The sequence below is a fragment of the Rhinolophus sinicus genome, chromosome 17 (genome assembly GCF_057876585.1).
Source record: "Rhinolophus sinicus isolate RSI-liver-muscle chromosome 17, RSI-T2T, whole genome shotgun sequence".
Classification (NCBI taxonomy): Eukaryota; Metazoa; Chordata; class Mammalia; order Chiroptera; family Rhinolophidae; genus Rhinolophus; species Rhinolophus sinicus.
Window position 1 is genome coordinate 179,213,221 of NC_142517.1, and position 22,757 is coordinate 179,235,977.

Sequence of the window (22,757 nt, forward strand, 5' to 3'; positions counted from 1 at the left end):
GATGTTAGCTAATATGACACAAGGACAAACTTGAAAAGCATTTGGACAGTTGAGCTTGCTTTTGTGCCTCTACCATGCCATGAGAACATGCCCAGGTGAGCCTGCTGGAATCTGAGAGACGAGAGGAGCAGCGTCTAACTGCTGAACAGTTATGATACGTAACTCAGCTGAGAACTAGCTTGAGTGAATGAATGATCTGATTGAGACCAGAAGAACCATGCAGGAGTGTCCAGCCTAAATCACCAAACTGCAGACTCATGAGCTAAGAACAAAAAAAATTATTTTAAACCTGTTTTAACTTTTTGAGTGATTTGTTGTTATCATGTCAAAAATTATAAGACCTGGGGTAAAATAATTAACTATACACACACAAGTATAAAGAGTTTATAAAACAGTACCTTCATTTCCATTAGTTCTGCTGTATTTGGAGGAGTACTAAGAGCTTTTTCAGCTATCTTTTCAAATTCATCACATAAACTGAAACAACAGATAAAAACAATCTCAAATAATTAATTTCATTCCTAAATATGTTACTATGTACTATTTAAATGACGCATTATATGAAAAATAAAGTAACGTTATCTTACCTATATGACATCTAATTAATTAAAAGCAAATTTGCATTCATTTACTTATTCATTCAATACACATATAGTGATCATCTACCACATTCCCAACTACAGTATTAAGTGATACAGAAACAGATAAAAGGTAATCACGATACTCAAGTAGTTCACAATCTAGTGGGAAAGACAATCATTTCCAACCTAACTTTTAAAGGCTCTACCAGAGATTTAGTTGAGATGGCACCAAAAAAAAGTGGTACAAAGGAAGGGAGTGATTAAGTTTATTTGGAAGGAATGGTTAAAATGGGCCTGTATGCTCAGAAACTTCCAGCAGTATGTAAATATTTCCTACTGATTTGGGTTGTGGCTACTATAAATAATGAACTTACTGTGAGGCAAAAAGAAAAAAAAAAAAGTGTAGTGGATTCTAAGGAAGTCCAGATAAAACATACAAATTTCTTCAAGAAGATTGGCTGTAAGGGTAAAGGAGCAAGAAATAACATGATGAAGATGTTGGCTTGAAGTGGGGGTTGGAAGACGGAAGAGGGTTTTGAACATGTTTGTAAATTTCAGAAGTGGAATCAACAGTGAAAGAGAAATTTAAGTTACAGAGGAGATGACTGGTGGAGACAGCTCCAGAGGGATGGGAAGCAATGGGGCTGAGCTCACAGGCAGAGAGAACTTTGAATGCTTTCTGGGAATGTGGGGAGACGGGTAGGAAAGACTCTTGCTTTCTGACTCTTACTTTCTGAGGATATGGGGAGACAGGTATGAAAGGGCTCATGGAGAGGGGAGTTGAGACACAGAGAGGCAAGAATTTGAGAGCATTCATATCTAATGGTTCCGTATATAATCTGGACACATCCGTCCTGATGTGTCCTCTGTATATCCAGTCAGTCTGGTGAAAGGCATAATTAGGAGAAAAGGGGGAAAAACGGAATTGGCATAAGTTCAGAGGGCAGTTAAGAGGCAGGGAAAATAGCTGTGAAATTACAATAAATATTTCACTCAGCATGGAAAGCTATAAGCAAAAGACATTTTCACTGTTCTTCTATTACTTTTAGAGGAAAAGGTGCTTGAAGCTGATTATGATTCTGGTTCCTAGATAAGCGACCCAAAGCCAAATCTTCTTTCACCTTGTGCCTCCCTCTTCAGCCTTACCCCTCACCTCTCTTCCCTTACTGTGTCTGTGAAAAAAACACAAACCACTCATAGTTCTTGGAATACACTATGCCATTTTCATACCTCACTCCATTCTACATAGTATTTTCTTTGCCTGGAGTTCACCCACGTTATTCATCTGGCAGACTCCTACTCATCCTTCAAAATGAATTCGCACATCACTTCCTCTTTGCAGCCTTCCCTGATTTTCCCCTCTCCCCCAACCTCCACCCTGAAAGAAAATTGTTTCCTTCTCTGTTCTGCTTCTGTGGCTCAGTACAGTCCTCACTATGCACTACTGTAATTTATTGGTTTGTATGTCTATGCAACACTGTAACTTTCTTCAGCAGTTTTAGTCAGATTTAGAGTCCAAGTACCAAGTGTTTTGCCTAACACATGGTAGATAAATAAAGCTCTAATACCATAACTATATAAAACAAATTCTGATTATTTGGGGGTTTGTTCCATGTAACTGATATCAGAAAAGCGGCTCCCAGAGCAACACTAACACCAGTTGTTGGAAGACTAGTTATACTTTCTGTCTTAAATAAGCAGGTATTCTGCTTTACACATTAACATCCTGTGAGTTTACTTAACATGGGTCAGTTTTCCTAAAAATCTCCAGGTTAGTCAACAATGAGTTTTTAGTTTACGCAAAAAGTTACCATGGACTTGAAGACTATTTACAGCAAGATGATGTTCCAAACGTGAGGGTCCTTTAGGACCCATGACAACTATTGTGTAAATCCACTTTGAAAGCCCGCTTTGTGTATTGATTATACAAGTTTAAAAATTTGAACTTACATAATGTTCACCTGACTTGTGCAAATGAAATGCAAAATATTTTAATACCATCTTAATTCAGACAATTGGAAAGGCACATTTGTGGTGAAACAATAACAATAATAATAATCACAAAATAACACTTAAAGCCAAGTGGAAGTAAGTTTGACATTATGTTTTTTCTTTTGGGTCTTTTATGACACTGCTCCAATCTATTACTTTAGTTGAATGACAGTTGATTCTATTTCACATCCCCCGCAAATAAAAATATAATCAATGTCATGTAAATACCTTGTATTTAATTCCTGATGATCTCTGAACATTTTAGCTATAAGTTTTCCACAAATAATTTCTGCTCGCTTCACCAAAGCTCTGATTAATTCCTCACAGCGTATTTCAAACATTCCTAAACGAATAGTCTGCAACGTTAAATACTAGAAGTTTAATAAACATGAAAAAAAAAAAAAGGCCCCCACAGTTTTGCCTTTCTCATAATATTGGTTTTATGTTTGTGTGTGTGTGATCTAACAAGACTGAGGGTTTTTTGTTTTGTTTTGCGTTGTTTTAAATAGCAGGTTTTCTAAATTCTCACTTATTTTTACAACTATCTTCTGGGTAAATCTCCTTGAAAAGTTTGTTATATTAGAAGCCAATTCTACTTCAGGACAATAATGGATATAAAAACAGTAGAGAATTGACTTATTGCTAAATAGTTTGGAATTTAAATGTTATACTTTCTCTGTACACAAAAGGAACATGTTCATGGTAGAAATTTTAGAAAATATGAAAAGGACTAAAGGAGAAAATTTTAATTTACCAGTCTCCTATAAACAGAAGTAACCACATTTTGGTGTACCTACCATATTTTCCAAGGGATTTATAAATGCTAAAGAAAAAAAATTAAGTTCTCAGAATTTTTGAGAGTTCAAATAAAGTACTTAAAAGTTCAGCTTGTAGTAGACTTTCAGTTCTACGAACACAAGAACCATGTCTGTTTTGTCTACCTCCATATATCCAGGGTTTAGCACAGTGGTTGGCTCCATAAATATTTTTCCTTTTGATACATAGTAATGGTCTAACTTTTTCACTGTAGGTCTAAAAACACATCCTGATAAACCTGGGAAAAGATCATTAGGTACAGAGAACAGTTGTACAAAACTGGGTCATTTACCTTTCTACATGTGTACTGTATTTCCTCTATTAGTTTTTGGTATTTGCGAATTTCTTGTATTATTTTCTCATAATGATGGTTTTCTGCAAGGAAAGCATCAACATCTTGCTCAGCTTTTCTGGTAATCAAAAAATCATACTTGTCATAGAGTCTGAGGTGCTCGGTAGGTGCCACGCTCTCTCTCATTACCACTTCCTTAATCTTTTCTTTGTGAGCATCAACAATTTCCTTCAGAATTATTGGCTTTAAGGTTTCTGGTTTAGAGTCACTTTCCTAAACAAAGGGAAAATATGTTAGTTATATAAAATACCTTAAATTAAGGTAACTGTGTCATTTATCTTTGTAAAAATGCCAATCTTCCTTACCTTATTGACTTTTTTTTAAAATTCACCAGGCCTTTTCGATTTTCTAATCTCTATAGAAAGATACGCAGTCTAATCACAGCAGTATTTTAAATATCTAGGTTTCATATAACTTTTTGTTTTCCCTTAATGCGACCTACCTAGTTGTGTTTTGTTTTGTTTTTCTGTATGGGTAAAAGAAAGGTCACTTGAAAATATACACAAAATAAGAAAATATAAAAACAGCAAAATTCACATTTTATTTGTGCAATTGTATATGCTAGCTTTATAAAGTAGTGCCTGCACTGTACACTATTTTAAAAAAAATAAGCTAGCTCAATGTCATATCATTATACTGTGATCACAGTCATTTTTCACCTTCAGGTGTAATGTATCCGGAACAAAGAAAGATTGTTTACTCATTCATTGACCTGTGATCTTTGATTCTGTGAACAGCAACTAGAGCAGACTAAAATCCCTAGTTGCAAAATTTGCATTCTGCTATCACCATTAGAATAATGGTAGGCAAGAATGGATCAGACAACACTTTCAAATAAGCAAAGAAATCTCAACAGCTTGTCTCCATTTTTCAAATAAGAGGACAAGTAAATGTGTCTAAATGGTTTATCATCTTGAATCAAGCTACACTTAAAAATATATGTGCGCTACCTGTCATCCAGAAGGGATTTTTAGCTGTAACAAACAAAAACCATTGTCTACAGCATTCACATTGTAGTGGATATTGTACAGCATTCACATTGATAATATGAAAGGATTCCTTAGAGAACTGGGTAATCTGGTCAGGTATCCAGGGTACATTTGTCTGCTATAGCCCCTTGTGGGCATTTCAGGAAATAATTTTGATTAGAACTACTAAATGCTTCATGAGAATATTAGTGAATCCCACCATTACCATCACCACCACCACTCACTCCTGTTCTCAGTAGATACTGGTGTCATCTTTTCTGGAAAAGAACTTTAGGATAAAACAATCTCTATTATGTACTGTACACTATGTACAATTGTTGGATCTAATGTGAAATATTAATATTCATTATAGTGTTTCTTAAATCTATTAACAGCTTGTCTAATTTCTAAAGCCTATGGATCTATCTTTCTAAACATAACTGGATACCAGTAATTCAGAACTATATTAGAAAATACACTTTTGAAATGAATTTTAATCAGTTCCTATCAAGAGTTAAGAGAAATTATATTTTGTTCGAGTGTTGAAAAGCATATCAAATTAGATCATGAGATGGAGATGTGCTTGGACTAACAGCACCTTAGTGCCCAGTAGGTTTGCCTTCCATTTGGGGAAAAAAAGCATATTTTAATTTCCCTTTCAGTTTCCATCAGAGATTGTGATAAGAAACAGCTATATGAATTCCACTTCTGCAGCTGCTATGAAAGATCATTAAGAGCATGTTCAATTATCTTACTCAAAGCATCCTCTATATCACTTATTTCTAAACTTGACTGATTGCCAGAATTATGCAGGGGTATTTTACCGTATCTATTTCTGAGTACTGATTGTCATTGTGAATCCATATCTTGAGGGGCAAAGGGTGGTGGTAGTCAAGATCTTTGGATTTGTATTTCTAAAATGTCACCAGAGAGGGAAATCCAAGATGGTGGAGTAAACACTTGCCTGCTTCCTTCCATGAACACGAAAAATTACAACTGAATTATAGAACGATCAACCTGAAGAACCATCTGAAGTCTGGCTAAACAGAAGTTTTATAACTAAGAATATAGAGAAGAAGCCACGTCAAGACTGGTACAAGGGGCAGAGATGCAAAATGAACCAGCCTCAATCTCTGTATGGTTGTTGAGAATAAGGAGGGGTATCTCAGCTGTGGAGAATCCCCCCAGAAGAGTGAGGGACCCCAACCCCCCATACTGGGCTCCCCAGCTCAGAGTACCAGTGCCAGGAAGAAGAGCCCCCACAACATCTAGCTATGCAAAACAGTGGGAATTCTGACCATCCAGATGGGACAGAAGGCTACGGGAAACCCAGATGTCCTCTTACGGGGACTGCGCACAGACCCACTCACTCATCGGCACCAACCATGGGCTCTGGAGGAGGGAGAGTGACTCAGGGTGGGCGGCAGACTGAGGTCTGTGGCTTCAGAGTGAGGGCTGGAGGACAGTTGCCATTTTCCCTGTGTGGGGTCCTTCTCCTTTGCAGCTGTAAGGTGGGTGCCATCTTTACCGTGTTGGACCCTCCCCAATGTGGCCATATCTGAATCTGATTGTCTGGTGAGCTCCACTGCTCCACCCTGCTTACTCAGTGGGACCCCGTCCTACTCAACTCTGCAAATACTGGAGGTACTTTCTCTGTGAGCCGCCAGCCACATCTGCATTGTACTCTTTCTTGGAAAACTATCAGAGGTGGAGCGGGTGGCAACTGGCCTTCATGTGCTCTGAGACTTTGGCTGAGTAGATCCAGACTCAGCAGTGGCATCAAACTAGAACCTACACTAACCTGGTGAACACAACTCTTCCCACTCTAGTAACCCCTAAGACCCTGCCTCACCCAACTTGCATACTGCACGAGGCTCTATCAGTGGCTAAGCCTTAAGGGAGCCGGCAGGTGGAAGCAGGCCTGAGATGTCCTGGCTTTTTGTGGAATTACCCCAGGCTGATGGCAGCCATCCTCAGTTTACAGTGTGGCCTGTCCCATAGCACAGGCAGCAAATGACCACAGACCACTTTGTAGCTCCTACCAGGTAGTCCCCAGCTGCTCACAGGCAGTAGCTGATCTGGGCCTGCTCTGGAGCCCCTCCCAAGAGGGCCCAGAACCAACATACTTGGAAGTTGGCTTCAAACTACAGCAGAGCATCACCCAATTAGTCCCACAAGCAGCACACGCAAAAGGCAATCTCAACAGGTAACAGACCCTACTGGAGTGAATCCCAATGGGGTAAGCCCCACACTCAGCTGCCCCTAAGCTATGGATGAGGCTAATTCCCACAGCCAATCAGCCTGAGGGCCAATCCCATCCAGTGAAGTGCCAATAGCAATCAAGCTCAAGTATAACAGGAAAGGACACATAACCCACACAAGGGACGCTCCTGGAGCACCCAGCTCAAGTGACCAGGGAGACTGTGCCAGGGCCCCACAGGTCACCTACTACATAAGGTCACCTGGCCAAGACTGGCAGACATTGCAGTCCTACCTAATACATACAAACAAACACACAGAGGCAGCCAAAATGAGGAAAGAAAGAAATATGTCCCAAATGAAAGAACAGGACAAAACTCCAGAAACAGAACTAAACAAAATGAAGGCAAACAACTTACCAGATACAGAGTTCAAAACAATGGTTATAAAGATACTCAAGGAACTTAGTGAGAACTTCAATAAAGAGATAGCAAGCATGAAAAAAGACATAGAAACCATGAAGAAGAACTAGTCAGAAGTGAAGAATACAATAACTGAAATAAAGAATGCACTAGAAGGAATCACCAGCAGACTAGATGCAGAGGATTGATTCAGCAATTTGGAAGACAAGGTAGCAGAAAACACCCAATTGGAACAGAAAAAATCAAAAATAAATCAATAAACAAATAAATAAAAATACAAGAGAATGAGAAGAGTTTAAGAGACCTCTGGGACAATATCAAGCATAACAACATTTGCATCATAGGGGTACCAGAAGGAGAAGAGAGAAAGCAAGAGATTGAGAACCTATTTGAAGAAATAACGACTGAAAACATACATAACCTGGGAAAGGAAATAGACATACAAGTCCAGAAAGTGCAGAGAGTCCCAAACAGGATGAACCCAAATAGGCCCACACCAAGACACATCATAATTAGAATGCCAAATATTAAAGACAAAGAAATAATCTTAAAAGCAGCAAGAGAAAAGCAGTTAGTTACCTACAAGGGAGCTTCCATAAGAGTATCAGCTGATATCTCAACAGAAACTTTGCAGGCCAGAAGGGATTGGCAGGAAATATTCAAAGTGATGAAAAGCCAGGATCTACAACCAAGACTACTCTACCCAGCAAGGCTATCATTTAGAATCAAAGGACAGATAAAGAGCTTCCCAGACAAGAAAAAGCTAAAGGAGTTCACCACCACTAAACTAGTATTACAAGGAATGTCAGAGGAACTTCTTTAAGATTAAAAACAAAAAATCAAAATGATGAATAATAAAATGGCAATAGCTACATGTCTATAAACAATTATTTTCAATGTAAATGGATTAAATGCTCCAATCAAAACACATAGGGTAGTTGAATGGATGAGAAAACAAAACCTTTACATGTGCTGCCTACAAGAGACTCACTTCAGATTGAAAGACACACAAGACTGAAAGTAAAGGGATGGAAAAATATATTTCTTGAAAATGGAAATGAAAACAAAAACAAAAAGCTGGTGTAGTAATACTTATACCACACAAAATAGACTTTAAAACAAAGGCTATAAACAGAGACAAAAAAGGACTCAGTAATCCCACTTCTGGGTATTTATCCAAAGAAATCCAAAATACTACTTCGAGGGAACATGTTCATCCATATGCTCATTGCAGCATTGTTTACAATGTCCAAGATGTGAGGCAGCCTGGGTGTCCATTGATGGAAGAATGGATAAAGAGGAGGTGATACATATATGCAATGAAATATCACTCGGCATGGAAGGGAATGGGTTCTTGCCATCTGCAGCGACATGAATGAATCTGGAGGGTATTGTGCTGAGTGGAGTGTCAGACAGAGAAAGACAGATGCAGTGCGATTTGGCTTATATGTGGAATCTAAAGAACAAAATAAACAAACAAAACAGAAATACACTCATAGATACAGAAAACATTTTGACGGTGGCCAGATGGGAGGGGATTTGGGGGTGTGGGTGAAAAAGGGAACAGGATGAGGAGGTACAAATTGTTTGTTACAAAGTAGTCATGGGGATGTAGGGTATAGCATAAAGACAGTGTTTCCCCGAAAATAAGACCTAGCCAGACCATTAGCTCTAATGCATCTTTTGGAGCAAAAATTAATATAAGACCTGGTTATATTATATTATATTATATTATATTATATTATATTATATTATATTATATTATATTATATTATATTATATTAAATTATATTATATTATATTATACTATATTATCTTCTATTATATCATATTATATTAAAGACTGGGTCTTATATTATATTAAAATAAGACCGGTCTTATATTAATTTTTGCTCCAAAAGACAACTTAGAGCTGATGGTCCAGCTAGGTCTTATTTTCGGGGAAACATGGGAATGTATCCAATAATATTGTAATAACGATGTATGGCGTCAGATGGGTACTAGATTTGTTGGAGTAATAGATGGGTGGGGTTCAGGGCAGAGTGAAAAAGGTGAAGGGGTTAAGAAATACAAATGGGTAGTTACAAAATAGTCATGGAGATGTAAAGTAAAGCCTACAGAATATACTCAATGATATGGTAATAACTATGTATAGTGCCAGATGGGCATTGGACGAGTCAGGAGATCGCTTCTTAAATTATATAAATGTCTAACCACTATACTATACACCTGAAATTAATACAAAATAATGTTGAATGTCAACTGTTATTTAAAAATTTTAAAAGGGGGAAAAGATGAAGGGGAATAAGGGGTCTAAATTTCCAGGTATAAAACAAATAAGTCATGGGGATGTAATGTACAGCATGGGGAATACAGTCAATGATATTGTGATAGCGTGGTATAGTGTCAGATGGGTGCTGGACTTACCATGGTGATCACTTCTTTAGGAATGTAGATGTAGAGTAACTATGGTGTACCCCTGAAACCAATATAATATTGTATGTTAACTGTATTTTTAATAAAAATCTTTAAAAAATGTCACCAGGTGATGTTGATACATAGGATTTCAGAACCATCACTCCCATTTAAGACCTATCTCTAAAAATTGCATGCCAGGAAAAAATATTATCTCTTTGAGGAATCTAAATGAACTGTTTATTCCTATTCAAAACTTGTCATATTTTCCTCTTTACTTTAGAAACTGTGAGCTTGGAGGCATATTTGTAACCATAAACACATAGCAAGTGTATTCATTCAGATGATTATAACTTTGAGCTTTGTCTAGTAACTCATACACTTAGTATATGTTTTATAAGCTACCTCAAATCATTCTTGAAAAAAGGCAGGGTATGAAAAGAATAGAAAAGGATGCAATAGATAGAGCAGAATTAAATAAAGGACAAAATAAACAGTAAGTTTCTTGAAAGACTTCTATTTATGGCAGTATGAGGAATAAATATCCTGAAAACTACCTAGTTTAAAACATATAAATATGCTGGGGGAAAATGCTAAATATAACTTTAATAATGCATAGTTAAGGAAGTAAAATGACAACAAAAGTCTGAGGAGCCCGAGAGAAAGCATGAATTGAGAGGTCATTGTGTCTGCCCTGACCCCTGGTGGTCTAAACTTTGCTTTAACGAGTCTCCAGCAAGGTGTGTGTGTGTGTGTGTGTGTGTGTGTGTGTGTGTGTGTGTGTGTGTGTGTGTGTGGTGTTGGGCAGGGAGGAGAAGAATAGCTGACAGGGACAAAGCCTCAAGTCTGAGCAAGGTGGGAAGTCATAACTGATACTCCCACATAAAGCCAAGAACCCTGAAAGCTGAACACTGAACAACCTCAGAACACTGAGGACACACAATTTCAGACTGAAGAAAGGTGACCGAACCTTTGACTGAGAAGGCAAATGTAAGGGAAATGTCCTGTTTAGGCCTTGTTTCTCAGAGGAGGAAAAAAAGATGGCTGCCTTAAGAATTTGTAATCACATTCCTGTTCTCAAACAGATGAGGTTAAGCATTCACACCCCCAGTGTTGTCCACAAAACCATCTGGCTTTTGTTTAAAGCAGTCCTGTATCTGCAGGGACCTCCAGAGCACCTGTGAAGAGAATATGCAAATTCCAGAGGAACCAACTTAAACCAAGGCCTCAAAGACTTCTCTACCTAAAGTTCTTAAATGTATCAGCCCGTAATAATAAAGGAAAAACACTCACAGAAACAAACCACCAGGAGCAGGGGTAGGATCAGCAAACAGAGAGGTAAAAGAGTAATGACTACATGACTAATTACAAGAGAGTATCAGAAATGACCAGGCGTATTTGAAAAACAACTTAATGGAATTTCTAAAAAACAAAAATAAAACAATTTAAAAAAATAACACATTCTATTAAATGGATAATTTCACGATCCTAATGTTGAGTAAAAAAATAAAAATACCAAGACACTGATTATTTATAAAATAACTCCATCTATACAAATATATGGAAAAACTAAACAAATTGTTTGGTACATACAGACATGTGGTAAGGTTATCTTTAAAAATTCAGAATAATAACTACAAAATTCAAGATAGCGATCCTTTTGCTTGAAGGTAGAAGGATAGGGATGTGAAAAGGAAGGGCAATAATGGGTTGGGAGGGCTTAAAGACATCAATAATAATCTATTGCTTAAGTTGGATTGTAGGTACACAGGTATTAAGCTTATTACTACTTAAAACTGTACACACTAGTCTCCTGTACTCTTTTGGTATGCACAAAATTTTCAGAAACTATTTTTAAAATAAAAAAGGAAAAAGAAAGCTACTTACAAAACACAAAACCTTCTAAGTTGAGGAATTTTCCGCCATGCTCATTTCATATACCAGACTGCAATAACTACTGTTCAAATGCCATAGTTCAGCAGAGCTTTGTTAACTATTTGGCCAAAGAGAGGAGGGAAGTAGGATCTCTGATTTGAAAGCACGAAGACACTGCTATTTCTGGAAAAGGGTATATGAGGAAGGTATTCGCCTGGAGGACAGTGTTGCAGAGCTGGGAGAGTACAGGGAGATTGACAGCATGGTCTGAGCGCTTCAGCAAACACTCACTGACTGCTTCGACTCTGATCACAACCTTCATGCTTTCCCCTCAGAAAGTTTTCAGCTGATTCCACTGGAAGATTGGACTAAAACACTACCTATATCGGAAGAGAAGCTAATGGGTAAATATTACATTTTTGAAGAAAAACTTCCTTATAAGCCAATGTTAGTAGGACATTTAAATTCTCCAAAACAGAGGATACCTGTCTACACCTTTGAGAAGTTATTTGAAGTGAATATCATCATGCAAATTCAAGCAATCAGAATATCCTTATTACTTACCCACTTGGAATACAATTTTATCTCAACCCTTGGCACGTAACTGACAGCCTTCAACATGACATCATAAACATTTAGAAGGATGTGTATATAGTCATTGAATTCAGGTTCAAATTTAATGGTGTCGTTATCAAGAATCAGCCTCATAATAAAACCTGGGTGTTCAAAAGCTCTAATAGAATCCTGAAAAAAAAAATTATAAATATACATATATGAACATACATATGAATTGTGATAGACTAAGAAGTGCACTGGTCCCAATAAGAATTCATGGGAACTCATCCTTCCTGTTGTACCCTAGACAGTTAAGCCAAAGAGGAAACTCTACTAAAAAGAGCAAGAGCGATTCCCAGCTAGACTTGTTGGTATCTAGTATCCACTGGGCCTACAGATCAACTATAAGGTCAGAAAATGTAGCATGTGCAAAAGCAGTGGAGCTCTAGAATCATGCACCAAAGAGCACAAGAAGAGAACATTCAAATTCCCAGGCTCTGCTCATACTGTCACAGGATCTTCTCCCAGAAAGAAAAGAGTTCCTTGTGGAAACTTTCCCCAGCCATCACAACCCAAATTTCCCAATTGTGGGAATTTTCACTAATCTTTACCAATGTGATGATACTCATATATGCTAAGTATGCAGGCTGACACTAACTTTTTTAACCTGGTAAGTATAATAGGTCTAAAGATAATACTTTTTGCTCTCCTACTGTAAAGGTATTGTATTTTCCATCCTGAAAAAAATTGAAAAATAAATTAGTAAATGAATATTGGTGTAACTGAACCATACTTACTGGGGGTTGTGCAATTAAGTCTGTGAAATCTTGCATGGAGACCAAAGTGAGGTCTTGTAGCTGTAAAGTCATAAGTGTAGCAGCGCAATTGAAAAAAGATTCCAATTTGGCACTGCTGTCACCAGTTGGCAATTGCTTTTTTTTATTACCTTGGTAATAAATATTCTGCACTTCTGGAAACCACCTTGAAAGAACAGGAGACTTTTAAAAGTTAAAACTTTTCGGGAATTACTCTTTTTACATTAAGCATTAACAGTAACTTCTGGACACCCAAGGTTTTCATAGAAAGGTATAGTGCTAAGTGACATTATCTACTCTCTGAAATGTAAGCATTAGCATATTTCACTTCTCCTAGGAAAATAAATTTTAATCATAGCTAATAGAAAATGACTCAATGTGATGTTGTGAGAAAAATGTAAATCTAACTCCCAGAGATCTGAGAATATGATTTATGCACTTTTTGAATAAACATGACAACTAACTTTATTGAATAGTACAAGATACTCCTCTGCAGTCTCCAAAATGTTCTTCAGGGAATGGATTTCTTGGTTTAAAGCTAAAATGTGAACAACTGATTAAACCAAGGGAAGGTTTATTTGGTTCAACCCACTTGGCATTTTATGCTATTCAATCTGCTTCACAATGACTTCAAAACAAGGCATAAATCAATAAAATCAAGTATATTACTTTTTCATTCCCCTTAATGTGGAATCCTGAAAGAGTGACTGGTTTAAAACAAAGTTTTAAATATGTGTATTCTTTCTTATAATAAATGGATAACAGTGAAATTCATATATAGATATGTCATGATCACAAGCCAAGTTTTCAGTTTACAAAACCATTGTCCAACACCACAAAATCAAAATCAAGGAATATTGACTTTGCTAATATTGATATTAGCTCTTTCATAAGAGATAATGGATTTCTAAAATAGAGACTTAATATAATTTCAGGAGTTGCCCGAATGCTCAATGAGAGATCTAAGTTTTAAATATATGTATTCATCCCTTTAACAAATACGTGTTTAGTGTCTACAGTGTGCTGGGAACATGTAAACATAAGAATATATGACATCAGCCTTTCTCTCTTATAATAAAGAAGGCAATGTATCATAGCAGAAACACAGCTTTGAAGTCAAAGGAGAGAGACATAATTTTCCATTTAAGAAAGGAAGAAAGGTTAAGGGTTGTATAGTGAAGATGGAAATTTCACTGAAGAATAAACAGAAATGAAATGAGACAGACCCCTGAGAAAAGGCTCTGAAGTAGAAGTAGGACAATAGGTAAAATAGATGGGGCTAATATATCTAATAATTTCACTGTCTATAACAGAGATAAGGGATTAGAAAATAGGAAGAAATAAGTGGGGGAACATCAGTGAGGACTTTTGCAGAACATGGAAACTAAACATTGGGACTTGAGACAGCTTCATACTCTAAGATGAAGTCATGGTGAAAGTATTTTCAGAATACAAAGCATAAGTTAGTTCCAGGTTGCAGAAGACCTTAAAAGACAGGTTAAGAAATGTGGACTTGAAAATAAAAATTAAAATAAAAAAAGAAATGTGGACTTGCTTTGTTAATAAAAAAGAGGCACTGAACTAGGGGATATTTTAGGATTCATTTTGCAGTGGTTTATAAGCTACAGAGGAGGTTAAAAGGGCCTGCTAACAGGTAGTAACAATGGGAATTAAAAGAAAGAAGGACATATAGAAGATGTTTCTGAGAGAAGGTAACGAATAGTTGGTGGTCATAAAATAAGTTTCAATAAATATAAAAAGATTGAAATTACACAAAATTAGAAATCAGTAAAAGAAGGATATTCTGGAAATTCACAAATATGTGGAAATTAAACAACACAGTCTTAAACAACAAATGAATAACAAACACACAAAATTACAAGGAAAATTAGAAAATAATTTGAGATGAATGAAAATGAAAAAACACATACATCAAAACTCATGGCATACAAAGGGTGGTTGATTAGAGGGACATTTATAGCTGTAAACAACTACATTAAAAAATAAAAACAATCTTAATAAGCTAAATTTCCACTAGAAATTGGGAAAAGAAGAGCAAACTAAATTCAAAATAAGACGGGAAAGAAATAAAGAGTTGAACAGAAACAAACACAATAGAGACTAGAAAAACAATAAAGAAAATCAACAAAACCAAAAGTTGGTTTTTGAAAAGATCAGCAAAATTGACAAGCCTAATAGCTAGGATGACCAAGAGAAAGGGAAGACTCAAATTGTCAAAATTGGTAATGAAAAAGAAGACATTAATACTGACCTTACAGAAATAAAAAAGATTACGAGACTATAATGAACAATTATATGCCAACAAATTAGGTAATGTAGCAAATTCCTAGAAAGACGCAAACTACTAAAACTGACTTAAGAAGAAAGGGAAAATATGAATAGATCTATAACAAGCAGAGATTGAGTTAACAGTTTTAAAAATTTCAAAAAACAAATCCAGAACCCAGGAACAGATTGCTTCACTGGTGAGTTCTACCAAATATTTAAACAAGAATTAACATCAATCCTTCACAAACTCTTCCAAAATAGAAACTTCTAATTTATTTATGAGGCTAGTATTATCATAATACCAAAACCAGACAAAAATTACTCAAGAAAAAGGAAACTACAGACCAATATCCCTTATGAATTCAGACACAAAAATCCTCAACAACAGAGTAGCAAATTGAATCTAATAGCATATAAAAATGATTATGCTCCATGACCAAGTGGGATTTGTCTTGGAAATGCAAAGTTGGTTCAATATATTAAAATCAATGTAGTACACTATATCAGTAGAATAAAGGAGAAAACCCCATTATCTGAATAGATGCAGAAAAAGCTTTTAGCAAAATCAACACTATTTCATAATAAAAACAATCAAGAAACTAAGAATAAAAGGGAAATTCCTTAACAATGACAAAGGACAACTATAAGCTGACTTAATGGCGAAAGACTAAAAGCCTCAGAAACAAAACAAAAATATCCACTCTTGACACTTACATTCAACATTTCACTGGAGGTTCTAACTAGAGCAATTATGCAAGGAAGACAAAAAAAAAACATGCAGATAGAAAATAAAGAAATAGAACTATCCCTATTTGCAGATGATATGATTTTATATAGAGAAAGCCATAAAGACTACACACACACACACACACACACACACACACACACACACAAATAACCATTCCAACTAACAAACTTGGCAAGATTGCAAAATATAGAATCAATATAGAAAAAAATAATGAAAATAGACTTAATCAAAATTAAAAACATTTGTGCTTCAAAGGACAGTATCAAAAAAGTGAAAGAACACACCACATAATGGGAGAAATATTTGCAAATCATATGATTGATTAGGGTATATGAATTAATCCAGAATATATGAAGAACTCTTATAACTCAACAATAAAAAGAATCACCCAATACAAAATGAACAATGATTTGAATAGACATTTACCCAAACAAAATAAATGGGCAATAAACACAAGAAAATATTCCCAACATCATTAGTCATTGGGGAAATGCAAATCAAAACCACAATTAGACAGCACTTCACATCCACTACAATGGCTATAATCAGGAAGTTGCACAATAAGTATTGGCAAACATGTGGAGAAATTGGAACACATACTTTGTTGGTAGGAATGGAAAATCTTACAGACCTTTTAGAAAATATCATGGCAGATCTTCAAAAAGTTAAACAGGATTATCATATAACCCAGTCATTCCACTGCTAAGTATATGCCCAAAATAACGGAAAACATAGGTTTATACAAAATGAATGCTCATAGCAGCATATTCACAATTGACAAAACCCAGAAACAACCAAAATGTCCATTAACTGATGAATGGATAAACAAAATGTAGTATGTCCATATAATGGAATATCATTTGGCCATGACAGGGAATAAAGTATCGATACATGCTATAACACGAATAAACCTTAAAAACATTATGCTCAGTGTAAGAAGCCAGACATAAATGGCTACATATTGTATCATTCCACTTACATGAAATGTCCAGAATAGGGAAATCCACAGGGGCAGAAAGTAGTGGTTTCCAAGGACTAGCGGAAGGGTGAATGGGGGAGTGACTGCTAACAGATACAGGGTTCCTTTTGTGGGTGATGGAATTAGTGGTGATTATTGCACAACTTTGTGAATATATTATAAACCACTGAATTGTACATATTAAAGTAGTAAATTTTGTGATAAAGTGAATTATATCTATAAAAAAAGAATAGTTAGCAATACACTGGACATGGCAGGGCGAGGATGTAGGTGATGAGCAAAAGAGAAAAAGTCACAAAGTTTTCAACTTGGCCTGGGCATGGTCTAGAACAGGGTTTGGAGGAAAGAATAAACACTATTATGGAGATGCTGAGATTCAGGTGCTGACATGGCGTTCAATTGGAGATATAAAATTAGTAATGACCAGAGATCAGAAAACATATAAGGTCTTGATACAACTGAAACAGATGAAATCAGGACATTTTTGAGAATATAAAGAAGAGAAACAACAGCAAACCCCTGGGCAGCCCCTACTCTTGGCAATAGTAAGAATAAGTAGAGCCAGGAAAAGAAATAGAAATAAAGGGGAAAAAAACAAAAACAAAACAGAGTCACAGGGATACAGAAAAACAGATTTTCGGAAGGTAGGGGTGATAAACCACAGCAACTCCTGAGTAGAAGTAGAGACTGCGGACTGAGAGAAGATGTCTGGGTTTGGGGTAGATGTCATAATTAATCATTTGCTCATTGTTTCTCCACTGTGGTGAGCTGATGTTCTGATAAACACATTCTGGCTCACTATTTAAATTATGGTTGAAGGGTTCTTCCATTAGAATCAATCTGGAAGCATCAAGAGATATAGCTCATCAATCTACATCTCTCAGCAAAATTATTTAGTCAAGGTTTGTACTCTACTCTGTACTTTGACATCCAATTTACTAAAATTTACAGTGGTAATGTATTTCTGGGAATAACCCTGAAGTGATAGATCAAGATAATTTATTCTTATTCCGTCCTTAAGAGGTCATTTTCTTCTCTGTAATTAATTATGGGGTTTCATTCAGCACATCTCCTCTCTTTATGTTAACTAAATACTAATATTAAACAAAAGTATAAAGTTCTTTCAAGTAATGTCAGATAAAGAATTTAATTCTGACATATTAGAGAAGAAAAGATAAAATAAAGATTCAGTCTTAAACTATCTAGATACATTCCTCAGTAACTTTTGGGAAATCATGAAGATAAGTTAGAGTTTCATGTCCTCTGTTATCTTGCATTTGATCTAGTTTTAATGTCCTATTTATAATCATGTTATAACCCATGATAGAGACAATTTTCCTGTATTGTTTCAGAACATTATCTGGCACCTGTATCAATAATGATCATATGTGGCTATTCCATTTTGAAGGGCCAATCCAATAAGATATTTATCATTTGATAAATGATATTGTAAACTCCTTTAAATATATTTTCCCCACCTGATCTTTCTTTAACCTCTTCTACATCCTCCATCCAAAAACAAACTGGAAAAGGTAAAGCAACTTGCATGTAATAATAGTAATCAAATAGATACCTGGCAAGTAACTAGTTTTGATCATTCCCCCATGGTATCCAATCCCACTCTCAAAGCCAAGGTAGATACCAGATTAAGAAGAAAAGAAACCATTAATTATTGTTATTTTAGTTGCTGTACAATCTATGCTGTGTAGAATAGCTAGATAGACATTACAGACTAAGGCAGATAAAGGCAACATATTTAACTCTTAAACAGAAATGATTACAAATTTGTTAAAATGGAATTTTCTAAAAGTAGCTGAAATGCAGTGCCAGTCAATAATTTTTAAATCTGTATTTTCCTACATGAAATTTTAAAACTTTACATTTTCAGTAGAGTCTCTTTGGCAGTTTCCATGTGTCTCATGACAATGGTCTGAAAATTTGACAGTTCTAACGCCTCCTGGCGATTGTGAAATTCTTCAGTATCAATTAAGCGTAACTTTCTGCAAGAGATAAAAATTAACAGTGATTTAAGTACGAGGTGTTTTTTATGTAATATTTTACTATTTGATTCCTTTTCAAAAAACATTTCTACGTCTTATGACCTAAATTTGTGTTTCATAAAGTTAAATATTCAAGTATACGAGATATAAATTAAAAATAATTAATATGATTAAATTCAACAGGAACTCAGTATATTACAAAACTACACTGTGAATTAGAAGGAAGTTGCAATAACTGGGGTTTGACGGATAGTTTAAACTGACTTTTGCTTTCAAACTAGAACCATTAAAACAGGAAAAGAAGTAGGGCTCAAAGTTTCCAGGGACCACTGCTCTTAAAACAAAAACTGCACCCTCTCTGAAAAGAAAGCAGCCCTGAATGTTAGGAAACCATGGGTAGGGGGAAATGTCACACCTAACAAAGACCCAGTATACGAAAATCTTTTGAACCTGCCTAGTTTTGTTTTGTTTTTGTTTTTTTTAGAAAACATTAACTGTTTACTCCAGTCAACAGCTTTCAATACAACCTCATTTCTAACTACAACACCATGGATCTTTGTGACATTTAAGAATTTTTTCTGGCAGATTAACTAAAATGAAAGAACAATATTACCTATTAGTATCCTTGTACTATTCACCTCAGTTTACAGATTCCTTCCCTATTTCCATGTGATTAAGTGATTTCTATGTTATCTGAGAGTAAAAACTGTTAAAAACATCATATTTAATTTTTACTTAAAGACCAACGTAAAACCCTGCTTAGTAAACAAAACACATTTTGAATCTATTTATTTATATTCCTCTCAAGCTAAAATCCATCTCACAGGTTACAATGCATTCAGCACAAGGCACCAGTAATGCATTAGGCACAGAGTAGGTACAACCATTGCTAGAGCACCTTTGGTAATACGTTCTTCTGGACAATTGAGCAGTGTAAAGCAATGTTTTAAATAAGATGCTTTGAAAACTTAGCATAATAGCACATTCTAAAGACACTCTGCCCTCTCTTTATATTTCCTGGCCCACGTTTTCAGCATGATCTTGTGTTTTGAAGCTGTAACTGTGTACCAGGGTACATGAGCATGCAGTGTGCAGCACTGAGTGAGTCGCTGCTAGGGAAGAAGCCTGGCATTCCTTTGCCCCTGAGCCACCAGACCAATCTGCCCTGCAGTTCCTTAGTGTTTGATTTGCAACAGAATTCTAGGCACAGGCCACCCACCTTTTTTGAGACTGAAACCTCTGCGGATAACATTTCCCATTTGGTCAATAGTCTGAATTATTAAGAAGATAGGAAAAATACTACCAGTTAGTTCCTACTTTCCCAGGATGGTCCCTAAAATAAGCTGGCAGGAGAACAGTAGTTTTAACCACTGCTCTAAGACTATAGAAAGAATCAGAAAAAAGATTCTGCACTAGCTTGAACATGGTTTAACAGAAGGAGAATGTTTATAAGTCTCTAAAAGTTTTATGGTGATGAGTTTTCTAACCACCCAAATCTCTTCTTCAACTGAATTTTCTGTTAATAGACAAATAATACCACACATCACCCAGACTGCGAACCTCAGATCTCCTCTGAACTCTTCCTGTGCCTTACCAGCCACACATCCGATCAGATGTGAATTTCTGTACACTCAGCTGTCAGTCTTGTATCCCTGCTGCCTCACACCTGCCACAGGCTGAAACCCACCTCAACCCTTGGGTCCCTTAGGCAAGAGGGATTTCAACAATCCTGGACCAACACTCGGGACTCAGCATCAAGTCAGTCTCTGACTTTGATCTTGGGTTCTCAAAGCTAATCTTACTTCTCACCAGAATCAGAATGCCCACCCCCCAAAAAGCCACTCCAAGTGCCTACATTTTTTGCCTGTTCCGTAATTTTTTCCCCTTTCTTAGAATTAGAAACATGTGTTGTTCTTGCCAGTCTCCCTCCTTTGCTACATTAAAAGCAGCACACTCTAGGCAGTGTTCTGCACTTGCTTTTTTCACTTACTAATAATACATCCTGGAGGCCTTTCCATATATTAGCATACTGAGAGTTTTCTCATCCATACTTTATAGCTGTGTAATATTCCACTGTGTGAGTGTACTATATAACCTATTGAACCAGTCCACTTGATGGATACATTCTTGTTTCCAGTTGTTTACTACTATCAACAAATGCCACAACAAAGAACCTTAAACCTGTATCATTTCCTATATTTTCAGGTGTATTTGTAGGCTAATTTCCTGAAGTGAGATAGCTGGATTCGAGTGTAAATCAATTGGTGATTTTGATAGATACAGCTAGATTCCCCTCAGACGGGTGACTGTTTATCCAAGCCTCGCCAACAAAATGTGATGTCAATTTTTGGAACATTGTCAATTTCATACACAATAGAATTATTTCTCAGTGTAGTTTTTACTTCAATCTCTTTGCATTTCTCTTATTATAAGTTACGCTAACCACCTTTTTAATATGTTTAAGACTGATTTAACTTGTATCCTCTCTGAGTGATGTACAGGAAATGAATCCATAGTGCTCTAATCTAGCAATATTTTCTTGGGCTCACCTTGGTCAAATCATGCATTTAAAAAAATCCATTTTCTTTTCATATAAGCCTCATTTTTGTAGACATCTGCCTTTTATATTCAACTATTATAATTTACAGCCTATAATAATTTCTACACTCACACATATTCTATATATACACATACTAGTACCCTCATATGTACATTTCAAGCACAAATACCTGTGTGCTATGTTTTGACTGCATTACAAATGCTATCTGATATGAAGTGGGTTCTGTAAGCATAAATACTGAATGGCAAATTGGCACATTCCCATCTAGAGTGCATCCCTTTAGGTTTCCACACGCAGGCACTTTAGAGTCATTCAGACAATATGTTTGCATTACCATCCCCTCATCCATCGCCACACATAGAGATGTCCTATAACTTTAAGACCTGCTGAGGTTCAGGGCAAAAGACTGGCACCCGGAGGAAGGATGCCCTGTGTGTTCAGAGCTGGCTTCCACAGAGGAGCAGCAGCCTCACTGTCCCCTGCACTCTTAACATGCACGCTGAGAGCAAACACGATGTATGTCTGCAAAGGCAACAGAGGCTTCGATGGGCTTCTCTTTCCACCCACAGATTGCAAAGCTTCTTTCTCACTGGTCTTTATCCTGGATGCCCTGAGGTTTGCTTCAGTTGCCACCACCACAGACACATCCACTATTTAATGCTTCCTCATTTCAGCTTTGTTACTTCTTCTTCTTCCCCTACCTCCTTTCAATTTCTTGTCTCTTGCCTCCTGACATTGTCTAACAAAGTGCAGCCCTTTATGGACAATACTAAGCAGTGGAGCCCCATCTCCCAGTCCAGTGTGTTCTGGCAGTCCACATGCAGATGGACATAGACGAAAACAACTGTGGTGGTGTTTTGAAAATGAAATGTACTACTGTATGTAAACATCTTTTGTAAAAGTGATATACTATGTTGTATGACCGTACGATTACATGCAAAATTAGATCATGGATATTGTCAGGGAGAGGTATTCGAGCCCCATTGAGAAAAACATAGGCAGGGAGATGGCCTCTTCCTATTCCTAAGAGCCAAATTCAAGGAAACAAAGAAACCCACACTCTACAATGGAAAGCTGAAAGAATGTAGCGACTGACCAAAGACAGTTTTATGCCATGTGTGTATGTACACATGTGTGGACATATATATATTTGGTTATATGAACACAAAGAAAAATATGGAAAGACACCCC

The 22,757-nt window shown here is 36.4% G+C and overlaps 1 protein-coding gene across 2 annotated transcripts in view; it reads right to left on the minus strand.

Moving 5' to 3' along the window:
* The window catches only part of DNAH7 (dynein axonemal heavy chain 7), a 215,154-nt gene that overhangs the window by 167,795 nt on the left and 24,602 nt on the right, over nt 1–22,757 (minus strand). For both annotated transcript variants that reach the window (XM_019741305.3, XM_019741304.3), the window contains exons 10-15: nt 18,887–19,006; nt 12,973–13,156; nt 12,185–12,364; nt 3,682–3,954; nt 2,802–2,929; nt 399–477 (exon numbers count right to left, since the gene is read on the minus strand). In XM_019741305.3, the coding sequence (XP_019596864.3) occupies nt 399–477; nt 2,802–2,929; nt 3,682–3,954; nt 12,185–12,364; nt 12,973–13,156; nt 18,887–19,006 (964 nt within the window). The remainder of the gene's footprint in view (nt 1–398; nt 478–2,801; nt 2,930–3,681; nt 3,955–12,184; nt 12,365–12,972; nt 13,157–18,886; nt 19,007–22,757) is intronic.